Source organism: Macrobrachium rosenbergii, chromosome 4 (genome assembly GCF_040412425.1).
Source record: "Macrobrachium rosenbergii isolate ZJJX-2024 chromosome 4, ASM4041242v1, whole genome shotgun sequence".
Lineage (NCBI taxonomy): Eukaryota > Metazoa > Arthropoda > Malacostraca > Decapoda > Palaemonidae > Macrobrachium > Macrobrachium rosenbergii.
This window is the reverse complement of record NC_089744.1, coordinates 73,438,843-73,458,006: the sequence shown is the minus strand read 5'-3', so window position 1 is coordinate 73,458,006 and position 19,164 is coordinate 73,438,843. Positions and strand designations below refer to the sequence as shown.

The following is a 19,164-nucleotide window of genomic DNA, read 5'->3' as shown; positions in this document are numbered from 1 at the left end:
CGACCCTAGGCTTATCCCCAAACACACACACACATACACAAACACAAACAAACAAACAGAATACGGGTATGAAACAGAATATTCAAAACACTATCGTCATCACCAGCATCACGATCGTCATCATCCTCTTCATCATCAGTTTTAATGTGAGTTCATGTACCAGATGTTTAAAGCTGCAAAGACTTATATGGCCGGCGAAGTGAATCGGTAATGGGTCATTGTTTTCCAAGACAATAACACACTTGTTAAAGGGGTGACTGAGGTTCCTTATGCTGGTGTTTGTTTGTTTTTCTCGGAATCGGGCTTTGAGGGGGGGCTCTCTCTCTCTCTCTCTCTCTCTCTCTCTCTCTCTCTCTCTCTCTCTCTCTCTCTCTCTCTCAGGTGAGAGAGTCATCACACACACACACACACACACACAAACACAGGTGAGAGGAGTCATCATCTCTCTCTCACAGACACACAGGTGAGAGGAGTCATCATCTCTCTCTCTCTCTCTCTCTCTCTCTCTCTCTCTCTCTCTCTCTCTCAAAGGTCTCTCTCTCTCTCTCTCACAGGTGAGAGGAGTTCTCATCTCTCTCTCTCTCTCTCACACACACACACACACACACACACAGACACACACACACACACACACACACACACACACACACACACACACGGGTGGGTGGAGAGTGGGTCAGCTTTTGATGACAACAAATTGTTCGTGAATGATAGGCTTATCCGACATAATGCAACGCAGAGATTTGCCTTAGACTATTCGGGAAACTTTTCTTCCTTTACTGGACAATGATGTTGACATATGATAATGCTAAGATGTAATCATCCGGAGATTTGCGAAGAAATTATTACTTTGTTTTTCGATTCGGAGACTTCCCTTGTATCCAAGAGTCTGTTCATAGTTTGCCAGTTAGGAAAATTCCCAATGAAAATGATCCCTGGACGATTATGTGCTCGTCTTCTCTGGTAATATTGTGTCAGACAGTATTAACTTTCACCGATTATTTTATCTGCGCGGGAGTTTCTGTTACACAGATATGTGTATACACACACATAAATATACATGTAAATGTATATATAAATAAATAAATAAATATACTCTGGCTGATAAAGTGAACGAATGTATATATATATTTATAAATAATGTATAATATTGTATATATGTGTATATAATAGATATTTATATATAAGTAATGTATAAAGAAAAAATGATAAAATGAATCAATGCATATTATACATATTTATATATATAATATATATATATATATATATATATATATATATATATATATGACTATTTATCACATCATGATTATTTAAGTCCTTTAATGAAATAATATATTTTCATATATGTTACCGAAGGAATTTTTGAGTCCACCGTCCCGTGGGATCGAACCAGCGACGGACGAGGAACTACAGTGACGCTCTGAAATCGTTAAAATGAATCAATGACATACTTATTATCAATAACATATATGAAAATATATTACTGTATAAATATTATATATATATATATATATATATATATATATATACTGTATATATATATATATAATATATATATATGTATATATATATATATATATAATATATATATATATATAAATGTGTATATATATGATATGATATGCCATTGATTCATTTTATCAGCCAGAGTATTTTCAACCCCACTTCATTTACTTCCCCTTCCATTCATTGAGCCAACTGCGCCGGCACTATTGGGCTGGGCATTTAAACGTTCGGAGAAATCCTTGAACCTCCAGATAAAACCTGGGCGTTGCAAAGGAGCGCAATGCTCATGAGCATGTTCCTTCCATAACCTTAATTAGTAATTGCTTTTAGGGAGCCCAGGAAATGAGTCAGGCGGGCGGCGGCGAATTTCGGTGTTGGCCTCAAATGGCTTGATGGGTCACGGCGCATGCTCCGTTGATGGCTCCGTTTAGTGAGGGGGAAATCAAGTGAGGAATGTGAGTGATTTTCTTGGCAGGGTGTCGAGTCTGTTACCGTACCGTACTGCTCTCTCTCTCTCTCTCTCTCTCTCTCTCTCTCTCTCTCTCTCTCTCTCTCTCTCTCTCTGCTCTTCAGTATAAAGCTGAGTATAAGGCATTCTTTTAAAAGTTACTCGAGACTGCCAGACCTGTCAAATATATATATGCAGATTCAGTATTCATTTCGATAAGAATGTATATATTTAACCAAGTATTCATAACCTCATGCAGTATTTGTTTATTGTTTTTCATACCATAGAGTAAAGGTGGTTGACTTACATCTACCAAGTCGGATTACAAAGATAAGATTGTCGTGTGAATTATTTTTTGCAATTTTTTAGCATCATGGGAACAACAAATAAAATCGATGATATTGTTTTTGTTTCCTTGTGCATGACTGCATTGGGGTGCTTGTCATTAGATGAACAAAGTAACATGTTGAGAGATTGACACGTCAAATTAAAAGCCTGGGTAAAGTATTAGATAAATAAGTTTTCACGACTGATGCAAAATATTTTTTGAAAAAATAAACGCTTAAAAATCTGAAAAAAATCAACAATTACAGCGTCGGTGGTGGTAGTTTACTGTAGTATATTACGTTTAGTTAACGCTTAAAGTTTCTTAAGGGGTAATCTGTATGTGAACAAACCCACATCTCGTCTTATTGCGAAGAAGTGAATAGAGAAAATAAAGAAAACACGCATCAGAAAGCGCAGACCTCTGCCAACTGGAAACCTTTATGAGGACGCATGCTTGTCAACCGAAACATTCAGTTGTCAGAGGTCTAAACGAAATCGTAATGGTTCACAGGAGACATGACTTCAAGAAGGTCTTTCTCTCCGAAAGTAATGATTAAATTTGGAGCCAGAAGCTACAGTAACGGTGCGTAGGGTTTCCGTTTCTTAGGCCGGATACATTTGGAACAAGTCAGCAATGGAATTTGTGCTCGAAAAGTTCGCTTGTCATCAAAACTTTACAATCCTGTCCCCTTACAAATTCTAATCATTTGTGACCAGTGGCAAGATCCACATTCAGTAAATGATTCTGTAAATCCGCACAACTTTTGTGCAACGCTTCTCAAAGAAACAAACAAACAAACAGACCGAAGCAAACGTTTCCTCCTTGTCGGTGGTGACAGGAAAATTAAGTCTGAAGGATCTAAACAGGTAGATTATTAATCACTGGTGTTTATTTTTCTTCCCAGCTTTACTGTGTTCTGTAAATGTCTTTTTATTGAAAGTAAATTGATTTGCGAAGCTTAGTAAATTAATTACACCTTTTCTTGTTTCCAGGTTAATGAATGTCCTGCTTCCAGGAGCAGTCCCACGCATCAGCACGATGAAAGCACCTTTCAAACAGGTAAGACACACCTCGATGTTTATGTAGAGAGAGAGAGAGAGAGAGAGAGAGAGAGAGAGAGAGAGAGAGAGAGAGAGAGAGAGAGAGAGAGAGATCCGGAATATTAATAAGATTGTGGATCTGGATCAAGTGACATATTTTGAAGTGACTGTTTGTAAAAGTCGTCAATTTTGTTATGATTTACCAAGTGGATAAGTCGTCCTGTCGCAAATCTTGTTACTGGGTGCGAGCGAAAGCTGACTGATAAATACTCAAGTTAGAAATGTTGGAAATATAATTTAAAGTGTGTTGATTGCGTGACTTGGTCCAGTGCCCAGGCGAAACTGGTTTTTAAAAGGACGTCCTCAAACAAGGTCGACCGTTTGAGAAAGAGACAATCCTATAGACTTTCTTAGTAACAGAGATCCGGGTCTAGATCCTGTTGTATTTGCATTACATTCTTTCAGAGCTAAACTTGTGGTCCAGTTGTGTATATGGATCCCGGTCTGAGATGGGATTTCCATATGCCTGCCAAAAAAGGGCCGGATCAAGCGCAGACCCACTGAATTCCTGATTGTTGATTCAGTTCTTAATTGCTAATTCTTGAGTACCTGTCAGTATATTCAGCGTTGTGTTCTCAGCTTGTAGAAAAATACAGCACCATTGAAGGTGTAGTACTTTTCACCCTCACCTTAACCTAACGACTTATTTGCAGCTTTAGAAAAGAACACCATTGAATTTGTAGTACTTTTCACGTTGTCCATAACCAGACTTATAGTAATATTAGTAATATCCAACGTCTTATTCTCAACTTGAGAAAAATACAGCATCTTTGAACGTGTAGTACTTTTCACCCTCTTCGTAACCTAACTTACTGTAATAGCCAACGTCGTATTTGGAGCTTTAGAAATATACAGCACCTTTGAACATGTAATGCTTTTCACCCTCGCCTTAACCTGACTTATGGTAATATTCAGCGTCGCAACAGCAGCTTTTAGGAAAATACAGCACAATTGAACGTGTAGTACTTTTCACCTTCTCCTAAACCAGACTTATGGAAATACTACCTTTAATACCTTGCTATTGATGTAGAAGCTAATAGAACTCTGTGTGGATCCAGAGACCTGGGCAATCTGCAAACTAGTCAAGTTTGTGTCTCCCGAGGCTGATGGCCAGTGGCCTTGGACTCGTGTGTATAATAATGAGAAGAACGACTGTGGGTGAAAGGAAGGCCGTGGAAATGAATGGTAATAAAACTGGTAAAAGTTCCTCGTTTATCATTCACCTACAAAGGAGGAATCGATGCCCTGTTTGTGAGGCAGATAGGATTCTGTTCTGTCTTGGTATGGTACGAGAATCCAGAGGGAGTGAAATAATGCTATTTGTGATATTTACTGTAGAAATCCTCTTAGAAATAATGGTTAATGGGTTCTCAACGCTAGGGCTTCAAAAATCTTAATACTTTTTTCAACAACGCTTCGTCAAAATGCGTTTGAAAATTCTCCAGAGTTAATGTAGACAACGGCTTATAAGGTCCACATATGGAAATTAAGCGGAATGAATATTCACTGATCCATTTGCAAAAAATGGGATTTTTTTTTTCAGACAGAGACCTTCAACTCGAGTTTATTACAATACATTAAAATATAAATTGTTCACTAACTCGTAAATAAATGTTTGAGTGAGTCATGGCCTACGGTGTGTGTTGCCTTCAAAGGACTGTTTGTTTATTCGACTGTGTATGTATTAAGTCTAAAAAAGTTTTAGTATTGAGAGCATGTTTCTCTCATCACTGAAGCGTTTTAATTTAAATCTCTCTCTCTCTCATATAAACACACGCACATACAACATATACATTGTTCATTGTTATATATATATATATATATATATACTGTATATATATATATATACATATATATATATTGATATATTAGTTAGTGCTAATATATAATATATAGATATATATATATATATATATATATATATATATATATATATATATATATATATATATATATATATATATATATATATATATATATATATATATAATATATAATATATATATATATATATATATATATATATATAGTTAGTGCTAATATATAATGCACATGCATAGATATGTGCACATATATATATATATATATATATATATATATATATATATATATATATATATATATATATATATATATATATATATATATATATCATTGCCATAAGACATGCTCCACATATTTCAACGTCTGACACTCCGAAACGAAGCGTCCTTGAGAAAGGAGTCAATATTTTCGAAAGCGAAACCCTAGAAAGGTGGTCTAGAGAATCATAACTGAAGGGAGCTGAATTGGAGCAAGTGTTTGTTTGAACGAAAAACTTGATTATATAAGATCCTTGCGCATCCAGGGGGAGTGAGGGGGGGGAGGAGATGGGATAAGGGGGGAGGCGGTGCTTAGATCAAGACCCTTTCGCTTTTGTAGATAGTACTTAGTTTGTCTATATGTAAGAATAAGGTCCTTGTAAGCTTATATTCCTAGGATTGCCGCGAGTAGCCAGCGATAGTCTTTTGTTTACTGTATGGAGTTGGTTCCCCGAACTCTTGTTCATATCTGGTTACCAGTTATCGAAGGCTTTAGTACTTATATTGCGTCCTCGTTTTCTTTGCTTATTTTTGATGCTTCGTTATTACCCCCCACCTTTTTTATTTATGTCTGCTGAAATTTAAGAGCTTTGGTGTTGTGGGAAATTGGACGCATAGTGCGCTAGCTAATATCTGGTTCTCATAGGGATAGCTTGCTGTTAAAATTACGTTGATGTGCAGTTTGTTCTAAAAACTTCTAGGTATTTACGGATCTTGATTTTAAGATAAGGAAGCCATTTTTTAAGCACATGATCTGTGGGTTAGATAATTCATTACTTTAATTTCTACAGCTTCTCTTTTAGGCCTCGTTATAGGCAAGTATTCGTTGCAATTCTTAGAAATTGTTACATTGACTGCTTTTCTTTTACTCCCCGTTTATGTTTTCTTCAAAGTTTAGCCTTTCATTCTTATATAAAAAAAATACGGCCTTTTTAATGCAAGATCAACTGGAGATCTCTCCTACCTCACTTATGGTCCAACAGCTTTATATATGTTTTGGGAATGTTACGTTGTTGCCGTTGATATTTATAAGGGAGGGCTTCACAGTGGGAACGAACTTCAAAATTACAAGGCACATTTGATGCACAAAAGGGTGGCACAGGAGTCCCTTTACATATCTCTAGTGGTGTACCACAGGGATCTTTTCCTTTCCCTTATTCTTTTCATCAGTTATCTTCGACTCCTATCTAACCCTACCCTTTAAAATGAGTCCTTTTCATTGTATTTCTTTTTGCTTGGTGCACAGAGAGAGAGAGAGAGAGAGAGAGAGAGAGAGAGAGAGAGAGAGAGAGAGAGAGAGAGAGAGAGAGAGAGAGAGAGAGAGAGAGAGAGAGAGAGAGAGCTCTCGTAGCACAAAATATCATGGCAAGTATATCCCATAGAGACGAGGATGTATCAACACTTGGTACAAATATTTACAACTGACCAAGGTCATGTATTGTCAGTATTTTGTGTGGGACCAGATGGGTTGTTAGAACCCGCTGAACTTTAGGAAGGTATTGTTAGAGTGGTAATATAGTAGAAGTATAAAGACTTAGAATAAAAAGAATATTGAAAGTTTTCTTTAATAATAGGGCTAGGTAGGAAGGCAAAGAGAACAATGCGGAACTTTTTGAAACCACTACATTTTTTAGCTGTTTAGTTATTTATCAAGGTAACGAGAGGAATGACAGAATAGCAGTGTAAATGCTTCCGAGTTGCACTCCACCTCTAAAATGAATGAAATTGACATATCATGAAAATATGGGAAACTCTCTCTCTCTCTCTCTCTCTCTCTCTCTCTCTCTCTCTCTCTCTCTCTCTCTCTCTCTCTCTCACTGCTCCACCACTTTCATCTTATCTTAGCCCTTTCCCATCTTAATATCCCATACTTGGCATACCGCTTAGCAACTCCAGTAAACAAACTCTGCCGAAGGATACCATCAGACTGTTTTGCTTCCCTCGTGACCTCAGATTCGTCGAATCCTGCACCTATCCACTATTGTCCTCTTCCACCCTTCCATCATCCTTCTGTAAGAGGAAGGCGCTATTAAAAGCTTCTTAAGCTGTCTGAGAATAGCGTTCTAGTTGCTTGCGACGTCTGGTAGGATGTGGCGAAATGATTGGTTTCTTATATTATAATGTAGTTCCTGTAGATTTTGATCTGGCAGTATTCAAGTAATTCGTATTTTTGTGTATAGACATTTATCAGTTGTAAGCCGGTCTCAATCTTGCTCACAGCATAATATTAATTTTTATTTAAAGTTAAGTCTATCTTGTTTTTTGGTGAAGCATTAAAATATTGTAGCTTATCCGTCGATTTATCCGTATGTGCGTTGTATATATTCGAGTCTTATAATTTGTTATGAAATGGCATAACACGGTCCTATCACAAATCTCTGAAACTGTCATCAGAAAATATCCAACTGTTAGTCAAGAGTTCATTCGACCTACAAAGGCAACTGGCATCGAGTATATTGAACTGTTGAGGCACAGGGAGTTATGCAAGGAGAAGAAAATCTAGTTCGTAAACAAACAACTGTGAACGCGCTGACAGTGATAAATGGCATGTGTTAGGTCAGTGCACAGTTTTGTTCCTTTTTATGGAAAAGAAAACCAGGCTTTCTATTTTCAAATGTTGTATGTTTTTATTCTTGTGTAGACTTTCTATTCAGAGAATGTTTGTTATGCTAGTTAATTGCTTGTTGCAATAAGAGTGTAAAGTACACAATGAAAATGTCAACAGCAGCTGAATAGAAATTTTCTGATGACTGATATGTGACACACTTGCATAATTATTTCGTATGCTGGTTTAATGGGTGGTAGGATGTAGGCAGCCTATCATAGCTTTATTTTGTTTTATTTATTTGCATCGACTACTTATTCATCTCATTTATAAACAGTTATGATGTGATTTTAATATAATCTAGAAGTCTAAAAGTGCAAAGATAGAAAATGGACGTATGCTATGAAGGACGTGTTAAAAGCATATTGAATATTAATAACAATATTGCAATATGATATGCTTAACAGCTTTCTTTATTTTTTTGCGATTCTTCTTACAACAGAACATCATTTGACGGACATACGAGTATTATCGTACAAGAACAAGAAGCCTTGTAAAGAGCAAGGAGAGAGAGAGAGAGAGAGAGAGAGAGAGAGAGAGAGAGAGAGAGAGAGAGAGAGAGAGATATCTAATTCTTACAAGAACAACTGATCTAAAACTTAAACGAACACATAATGAAAATATGAAAATGTAGCTGAGAGAGAGAGAGAGAGAGAGAGAGAGAGAGAGAGAGAGAGAGAGAGAGAGAGAGAGAGAGAGAGAAATCTGATTTATACACGAAATATTGACCAAACATCTAAACGAACATACGTTAAAAGCTTTTTGAAATAATGAAAAAATGAAAACATTGCTGAGAGAGAGAGAGAGAGGTCTGATTTATAGACGAACTATTGATCAAACAGCTAAACGAACATATATTAAAAGCTTTATGAAGATGGTAATGAAAAAATTAAAACATAACTAGGAGAGAGAGAGAGAGAGAGAGAGAGAGAGAGAGAGAGAGAGAGAGAGAGAGAGAATCTAATTTTCACAAGGACAATTGATCAAAAAGCTAAACGAACAAATAATGAAAATATGAAAATGTAGCTGAGAGAGAGAGAGAGAGAGAGAGAGAGAGAGAGAGAGAGAGAGAGAGAGAGAGAGAGAGAGAGAGAGTCTAATTTTTCACAAGGACAATTGATCAAAAAGCTAAACGAACAAATAATGAAAATATGAAAATGTAGCTGAGAGAGAGAGTCTGTGAACAGAGGCAGACTGTGCTTTTCACAAGGACAATTTTTGTTAGACAAATAATGAAAAGAGAGAGAGCAGCGTGTGAAATGATACGGTCTCTTGGGCGTGCATTATGAAGCCATGAGTGTCAGGGAACTCTAAAACATATCCATCTTCATTATCACGCCATGAGTTAGGGATCTCTAAAACATATCCATCTTCATCTATCACTCTCTCTCTCTCTCTCTCTCTCTCTCTGCTACATTTGGATATTTTCAGTATGTGTTTGTTTAGCTTTTTGATCAGTTCTTGTAAAAGTTAGATCTCTCTCTCTCTCTCTCTCTCTCTCTCTCTCTCTCTCTCTCTCTCTCTCTCTCTCTCTCAGCTACATTTTCAGATTTTCATTACGTGTATTTCTCTCTGTCTCTTTCTCTGCCACATTTTAATATTTTCATTATGTGTATCTCTCTCTCTCTCTCTCTCTCTCTCTCTCTCTCTCTCTCTCAGCTTTGTTCTCATTTTTTCATTGTCACCTTCATAAAGCTTTTAATGTATGTTTGTTTAGGTGTTTGGTCAATATCTCGTGTATAAATTAGATTTTCTCTCTCTCTCTCTCTCTCTCTCTCTCTCATACACATATGCAATGCCTGGTTTTTTTAGGTATGCATAAATGAATAGCGAGTAGCATTATCCATGATCGTCTGCTGAATGCTGAATTGATAAAAATCAGATTATCCTTCTGTTGAAGGGTTTGTCCGTTGAATTTTGTATATTTATTCCTGTACATACCTTAGTCAGTTTTTTTTTTTGTAAATATTAAATTTTTTTTTTTTGAGTTCTCACAGTTACACTAAGAATTTACATGAGAGGTAAATTTTGAATCTCGCTCGCGCTCACACACGTAAACTTTCTCTCTCTCTCTCTCTCTCTCTCTCTCTCTCTCTCTCTCTCTCTCTCTCTCTCTCTCTCGCACGCATGCACACGCACGCACATGTTCTTGCTGGTGAAGTAACATAGTCACTTCTTCTAAGCGAGATTCTGAAGTTCAGAGGGTAAGAGACAATGCTGCTAGCTTGCTTTACTCAGAAAACTGTTTTCCTTGATATATAGACGTGCGTAGGCACATTCCAACTAGCACACACGCACACGCACACACACACACACACACACACACACACACACACACACACACACACACACACACACACACACAACTATCTGTAGAAAACTTCTTTCATTTTGTATCATTTCCTAGACGACGGTAATCTACTGCCGCCTTCTTAGTTTTCTGTAAAAGAAAACTATTGTGCCGGCTTTGTCTGTCTGTGCGTCCGCACTTTTTCTGTCCGCCCTCAGATCTTAAAAACTACTGAGGCTAGAGGGCTACAAATTGAAATGTTGATCATCCACCCTCCAATCATCAAACATACCAAATTGCAACCCTCTAGCCTCAGCAGTTTTTATTTTGTTTAAGGTTTAAGTTAGCCATGATCGTGCATCTGGCAACGATATAAGCCCGGCCACCACCAGGCGCGGCTCATACAGCTTTATAACGAGACCACCGAAAGATAGATCTATTTTCGGTGGCCTTGATTGTACGCTGTATAGAAAACTCGATTGCGCCGAAGAAACTTTGGCGCATTTTCTTATTTGTTTGATCTTATTCCCTGTGAGCTAAGAAGTCTGTTCTTTACATTTCAGCGCGAGAATCTGGAGCTGTTCTTGAAGGGATGCGAAAACTACGGACTCAAGAGCCAGGATTTGTTCCAGGTCAACGATCTCTACGAGAATAAGAATCTTTATATGGTGAGTAAAGATGCAAATTTTTATTCATATACTTCTTTGTTATTTAGAAGAGGTCGCGCCACCTAATAGATACGGTGTCACTGCAAACATTGAGAGACTGTTGCCTTAAGATACAAATTTTTATTCATATACTCCTTTGTTATTTAGAAAGAGGTCGTGCCACTTAGTAGATACGGTGTCACTGCAAACACTGAGAGACTGTTGACTTAATATGATGACTTACATAGGTCTTAGTAATGAAAATAATAATTATAAAATTTAAGTGGTAAAAGATTCTGAACACCTTGTAAGTATCATTGTTTGAACTGATTTATGGGGGAACTTTATATTTCAGTTGTCACGTTAGTTTTGCATGTCTTGGATTTTTTAAAATCCTTATAATATTAATCATCTCTCAGAGAGAGAGAGAGAGAGAGAACAAATGGAATGGAAATGTTGTAGAAGATTCATATGACGTCTCTGCTCGGGGACTGTTTCTTGAGTTGGTGGGGTGGCAGTGATAACTGATGTAATCCACAACTATTAGATTCAATGATGAAATTGTTGTTTAGATGACACTCAAAAGAAAGCCAAAAAAAAAAAAAAAAAAATGAGAGAGAGACGTGTTTCCATTGTGGCATCTTTTCACTGACTGATGGAGTAGACCACTGACCTTAGTTGAGTACATAAAAAAATGATCGTCTTTATTATTTGTTTTACTAATGTTTATCATATTTACATTTTAGAAAAATGGATATATGCGAGTGCAGTGGCTATTTTTACTTCTTGTCAACTGTTAATTTCAACTCCAAACGGATAGCGATCTGAGTCGACGAGGAATTTGCATATTGTTTGTTTAATTTGTATTAATGAGTGTAAGTTTCTCTCTCTCTCTCTCTCTCTCTCTCTCTCTCTCTCTCTCTCTCTCTCTCTCTCTCTCTCTCTCTCTCTCTCTGTTGTACGCACACACGGATCCTACTTATATCCATTATGAAGGCAGGATGATCGTAGCCATATCACTGCTCGAAATAGACTTAGACTCCCCGAGCTCAGATCTCTTCACTCCTCGGGTTTTGCTTCTCAAGTGACGTCCTCTCTCTCTCTCTCTCTCTCTCTCTCTCTCTCTCTCTCTCTCTCTCTCTCTCTCTCTCTCTCGTTTCGAGTGAGCTCGTGGTACGTTTTGTGTCTAGCCCTCTGTGGATTACTTTCGAAAACTTGCGGCGAGTTTTAGTCTCTCTCTCTCTCTCTCTCTCTCTCTCTCTCTCTCTCTCTCTCTCTCTCTCTCTCTCTCTTAGATTGTAAAAGTGTTCTTGGACATCTTACCTTAAGTGTTGATAAATTGGCCTCTTAAATAGATATATTAAATGCTTCATGTGTTTGCACGCACAGGTGCTCACCTTCGAATAATAGAGAGAGAGAGAGAGAGAGAGAGAGAGAGAGAGAGAGAGAGAGAGAGAGAATCTTTAGAAGGGTTTTATCCCAGATGGGTGAGCATTATCTCGTCGAGGCCCTACCGTTTTGCTTGTATGCCATTTTGGTGAGGCAGTGTGCACCTTCTTTTGAGGTTTTATCTCTCTCTCTCTCTCTCTCTCTCTCTCTCTCTCTCTCTCTCTCTCTCTCTCTCTCTCTCTCTCTCTCTCTCTTCACCCCAACCCCATTGTTGCGATGCACAACAGCAGATTAACAACTTGATATATAATTCATCCCCACTCGTTTTGTTTGAAGACAGATCCATCAGTTTGTGAGCCGAGCGCTTACCACTACGCCACTTGAGATATAAGTATGCATAGATATTTTTTCTAAGTCTCTTAGATTTAGAAAAACCTTCTATCAGACTGTCAGGCGTCAGGCTGTTTACTGCCGTCAGTCAACTGTTAAAATTGTGTACATTGTGTGTGTGTGTGTGTGAGAGAGAGAGAGAGAGAGAGAGAGAGAGAGAGAGAGAGAGAGAGAGAGAGAGAGAGATTTCCATGTAACCAGTAGAGTGAACTTACCGTACTCTGTGTAACACTCGTGATATTGATTATATTATACCCAAGATTTCTCTCTTCACTCTGGAAGATTTATCGCCTTTTTTTCCCGTTCCACTTCTGCTAATGATATCTTGGATACTCTCCATATGGAAATGAGAGAGAGAGAGAGAGAGAGAGAGAGAGAGAGAGAGAGAGAGAGAGAGAGAGAGAGAGAGATATCATTACCGAATGTATACCTTACTTCATTCTTCCTAGGTAAATCGTTCTCAAGTTTATTTTTGAGAGTCAGTTTTTTTATTTTCTTATTTTTAGATTATTGCCTCTTGTACTTGTACGTGTTTTGTTTACGTCTGTTTCAGACTTATTCCGCTTAACATCACTTTTACAACATCCATTTGCGTTTATCTTTTATTGTTCAATTTGCTTTCAGAAAGATTAAATGAGAAGTAATGATCTTTTATCGGAATTTTCTTATTCAAACCCTTTGTTCTGAACTTCAGAGAAGAAATATGTACAAAAAATAAAAATCCAGGAAATACGAAATAACCCGCGAGAATTTCCTTCAGTTTCTCAATGTCGCTCAATTATGCTCGGTTATCAGAACAATGGAGAATTAAAGGAAGGTGTTCCACAAAGCTTGTCGTTCAGTATTGATCATTAGACACGCTGCAGGACATCATACACACTCTCTCTCTCTCTCTCTCTCTCTCTCTCTCTCTCTCTCTCTTTTGGTGTGATGTTGAATAGGAATATGTTATGCAATGATCAAATAGCAATACTATTGGCAAAATGCAAAGCAAAAGTGGGAATGTTGTTCCGGCACTTCAAAACAAGGAAAGCCGAACACATGATTATGCTTTATAAAACGTATGTACGTAGCCCACTTGAATATTGCATTATAATATGGTACCCACACTACCAAAAGGATATTGCACAAATAGAGAGTGTACAAAGCTAGAATAGAGGAAGTTAAGGACCTTGACTACTGGGAAAGACTACAATTCTTAAATTTATATAGTCTCGAAAGGAGAAGAGAACGCTACATGATAATACAGGCATGGAAACAGAGAAGGAATTACCGAAAACATCATGGATCTAAAAATATCAGAAAGAGCAAGCAGGGGTAGATTAATAGTGCCCAAAACTATACCAGGAAAACTAAGGAAAGCACACAGGACATTAATCCACCACGCACCAGCATCGATAATGCATCGTCTGTTCAGTGCGCTACCAGCTCATCTGAGGAACATATCAGGAGTGAGCGTTGGTGTGTTTAAGAATAAGCTCGACAAATATCTAAGATGCATCCCAGACCATCCAAGACTGGAAGATGCAAAATATACCGGAAGATGCATTAGCATTTCTCTGGTAGACATCAGAGGTGCCTCACACTGCGGGACCTGGGGCAACCCGAACGAACTGTAAGATCTGTAAGGTCTCTCTCTCTCTCTCTCTCTCTCTCTCTCTCTCTCTCTCTCTCTCTCTCTCTCTCTCTCTCTCTCTCTCTCTCTCTCTCTCTCTCTCTCTCTCTCTCTCACATTCGCCGAAGCCCCTGTCTGTCCCGAATTAGAAATAGGTAGCGGGTTCTCGATTGTGTTGGGTTTTGGTAATATTGGCGTTTAAATGGTCGTTGTTATGATTAACATTGTTGTTGTTATTTATTATTTGAGAATTATTTACTCTTTTCATTTTAATAGTCATTGGTATTATTTATTCAGATGTAATTGATATTTATGGTTGTCGTACTGTGCTTTGATAGTAGTTATTATTTATTTCCGTAATTATTATTGGCATAACCGGAGATCGTCATTGTGGTTAATACTTTATTAATAATTATTTTAGTAATTAAATATTTTATAATCACTACAACAGTAATTACTGATATTACACAGAAAAAAATATTTTTAAAATCTTACAGTAAATACGCTTTCCCCTCCCCTCCAACCCCCCCCTCCCCCACCACCACCCAGTACACCCCATGTACGAATTTCGCTGCACGCGAATGATAACTGATAAATGATAAGTGCAGCCCTGTTGTAATAATTAGGGCCTGGTTCGTTTCTTGCGCTTCCCCTGACTCTGAGCGACTTCCTCTTCAGTCCTGTGTTTTAGGTCGTTGATGAGGTCGCTAAAAATAACAGTGAGCAGGAAATTCAGAAAGCCCTTGTAAGATATCTAGGAAATTCTTTTGATCCGCTCTTCTTGGAAACTGGTGGAACCGATTCAGTTTGTTTGTCGTCGTGATGTTTATTGTGCCTCGTTTTATTTATTTGGTTATTTATTTATTTTCTTGTTTCTATTAAAGGGTGTGTCGAGGGTTTTTGTCTGAGGCCAGTCGTTGTTTAATCGGGGCTTGTGTCAGTTTTTTTGTTTTGTTTTTTTGGTTAACACCCCAGAAAGGGCGATTCTGCAGTGACTATTGGTATGTTGCTTTTGTCAGCATTGCTGCTGTTATTACTGTTTTCTACAACATGGAACTGGTCTTACAACGAACACCCTGTCGTCTTCTCATTTCTCATGTTTTTCGTAACCCTGTAAATGTCTCGAACAAGATTTGACGAATTAATTTCGTTAAAAGCTCTTGAAATCATTAGTGCATCCTACACCTTTTCATTGCGTTTATTCAACGGAACATTTCTGTTGTTGCAACCGCACGTATGTCCAAATTTTGTCATTCAAAGGTGGGGGAAATTGTACAGCTGTGCCCAGGGTCCTGTGCCCCATATGGAGGACCCGGTCACATGTCCCCGATGGGGTAAAAGGTGGCTCTTTTGTGGAGTTGGGGGGGATGGTGATATGTCAGATGCCAATGCCGTTGTCGTAAGTCAGTCCGATGGGGCTGAAAAGGTTGTCAAGAGGGCCTCCATCTACCCAGGGAGGCAGCCTCCAAGCCTCCAGAAGGATGGGTTGAGATAACTCCTAAAGTGATGCTCTCCGAGGGAAAGTGAAGAGGATTGGACGGGAATGGAGGGAGGGAGGGAGGGAAGGAGGAAAGTGGAGGGAATGGGAGGAGGAGGTGGTGGAGGGAATTTCTTACGCTGGCATTGGGCTCTTCAGTACAGACATCTTAATGCCTTCGGTTCATTTTTATACTGCGCAAGTGAATTGATAAATGAACCGTTTATTATTATTATTCAGAGCATTTAATCATTTTGATTAAGCAAGCGCGATCTTCCATGACATTTCAACGATATGCCAGGAGGATAATAATATTATACGTATCAGTGACGTATCGTTTGTATTTAAAAACAAATTAAACGAAAAAAAGTTCGATAAATCTTATAGGTACCATAAGATTTACTTGAATATACATAAAAATGCAAATGTATAAAGAAATCGAGATTAATGTGGTATATATGAAAACAAAAACCCTTTGGCCTGCAGCGTTATGTTGCCGAAGAGTGAAACTTCAGAACAGCATGCAAATAATACCCTAGGCTTTAAAGAACGTTAACGAGTTTACTTATAATTCTGTCTGTAATGTTTGTTCGTGGAGGGAGGTTTCACCATTTAAAGATTAGTTTACGGTCTGGCTGGAGAAAGAAGGTCGGGTCACGTGTTTGTTCCTATAACATAGGAGAGGAGGTGTTTCCTTACGTTTGGGTTGTTTTACTGCGCTGTTTTTCTTTCTTATGCTGTTGAGGTTCATCCCTTAAGTGACTTTCCTTTGGACTAACTTTATATATATATATATATATATATATATATATATATATATATATATATATATATATATATATATATATATATAATGTAAACAAATGTATATCTGTGTATATGTATGTATGTATGTATATATATATATATATATATATATATATATAGTATAGATATATATACAAATATATATATATATATATATATATATATATATATATATATATATATATATATATATATAGATACAAAACACACACACACACACACACACACACATATATATATATATATATATATATATATATATATATATATATATATATATATATATATATATATATGTCTGCGTACGCGCGTTTGTGTGAGTGAGTTCGAGAGACAGATTCTTCACGATATTTTGTGTGATGAAATTTAATGAATAACACGCTCATTTGATGTTCCGTTTCTGAAGATTAAAATGCAGTATGCCATCATTCCTGATGACAGTGTTGTGAGATTAGAGAAAAAGTATGAATTATGAGTATTAGTGTGTGGTAGAAGTTTGCAGAAATCTATAGGGGTCTCACTGCCCTTATTAAGGATCTTTTATTTATTTTTATACTAAACTGCAATTCATTTTAACTAAACAAAAATACCATTTATTTATATACAGGTGATTTCATTGGCCTTGTGCTTGGATAGCCATTGATATATATGAGTCTTAAGTTTAATAAAAACTAATTGGGTTCACTTCGCAAAGTTTTAGAGGTATCATGTCCAAGGCATTCTGGATGTTACAAGCAAGAGAGAGAGAGAGAGAGAGAGAGAGAGATCAGTTTTAAAATATTTCACCTATAGTCTTGGCATCCCCTATTTAATGAAACGATTCTGGGTCACTTCGTCAAGTTTTATAAGTATCTTACCCGTTACAAGCAAGGTTGAGAGAGAGAGAGAGAGAGAGAGAGAGAGAGAGAGAGAGAGAGAGAGAGAGCTGTTTTAAAACATATTCACTTAGTTTGTCATCTCCGGTAGGGAGGGTCGAGAGGGGAGTGGCTGTCAGAGTACATATTGGACGGAAGGAATCTAGTTTTGGCGGGGTGGGGGAGGAGGGATTCCTGGTCTGCCAGACGTATCAGGAGAAATATCAAATATCAGCGGAGAAGAAGATGAAGAAGAGGGGGAGGGGGAGGAGGAAAAAGTTTTTGATGGGGTTTGTTGTAGGTATTCCATGGGTTGTGGTCACAAAAGTCGAGAGTAGGTTGCCAGTCGCAGGTTCCTTGTGTCATGTTGTACGGGTGGTTTGGAGTTCGTCATGGATTTTGGGAGGGGTGTGTAGGGGAAGGGGGTTTACCTTAAACTTAAATAAGACAAGGTCCGGACCTTGCCTGAAGATGTTTTAATTGTTCAGTGCTGCAGAAATGACTATTAGACCGTAGATTCTAGTAGGCTTGTATAGCCTGCTTGCTTAATTTCGGTTGAAGTTTTTTCTTTGTTGTAGAATTGGTGTATTGTATGAGATGAAAACTTCGTAGCATTAATGTACAGTGTGGATTTTATTTTGAATGGAATAAGACAGGCATCGGAAGCCTATATACACCATGGCCTTTGTGGGGAGGTAGATTCTTCTTGGTAAAGTGGTATTTGAGAATTCCAAGCTTCTTTTCAGTCACAAAGGATTTGTTCCTTTCATCATAAAGATGTATTGGAATTTCTGCTATTTGGTTTATGTTAAGGAAAGAAGAAAGAAGTTGCCAGAGCAAATGCGTTGCTCAATATCGTTTGACATCGTCGTATATTGTTACTAGACTGAACGCGATTTAATCTTGACTTGAATAATATTCATAATTCCAACAGTGAAGTAACATTATAGTTGGGTTCACTTTTCATTATGATTTAATCAGATATTCATTCTTAATTTAAGAACGCAAATTAATTTGTGTTGTGGTTATAGTGATTTACATCAAGTAGGCCTACATACCATCAGTTCATGCCACCTGAACTCTTGGTTTCTCTTGTCGGTGAATGTGACGACTTGAATAATTTTCATAATCCTGACATTGTAGCAGCATTACAGTTAGCTCCATGTTTTTAATGTTTTAATCAGGTGATCTTTTATAAAAATGCCAATTAGTTTGTGATGTAGTTGTGGTGATATTTATGGAGTAGGCCTACATACCGTCATTTCATACCACCTGAACTCTTGGTTTATCTTGCCGGTGTAAGTGACGTCTACATCAGTTGCCTAGCTACTCGAGTTCCCATCAGATTCTAGGTTTCGTTTTCTGTTCTGTATCATCCTCGACATCCATTCCTGTAAGATAAAAAAGAAGAATGGCAAACAGATCACTCATTGCAGGGATACCAAAACGGTACATCGAACGCTACTCTGTCTCTGAAAATCTGTCTTAACAGACGTATAATGGTCAGGGATATCAGCGTTGCTTCCACATAAGGCACACGCCACATAAGCATCGTCGAATCAGAGAAGTATCTGTGCGTGTGTGTGTGTGTGTGTGTGTGTGTGCGCGAGTGTGGGCGTGGAAT

At 37.6% G+C, this 19,164-nt stretch overlaps 1 protein-coding gene across 6 annotated transcripts in view; it reads left to right on the top strand.

The window, feature by feature from the left end:
• The window catches only part of LOC136835706 (myophilin-like), a 130,274-nt gene that overhangs the window by 51,165 nt on the left and 59,945 nt on the right, over positions 1-19,164 (top strand). For all 6 annotated transcript variants that reach the window (XM_067099582.1, XM_067099594.1, XM_067099588.1 and 3 more), the window contains 2 exons: positions 3,278-3,344; positions 10,925-11,029. In XM_067099582.1, the coding sequence (XP_066955683.1) occupies positions 3,278-3,344; positions 10,925-11,029 (172 nt within the window). The remainder of the gene's footprint in view (positions 1-3,277; positions 3,345-10,924; positions 11,030-19,164) is intronic.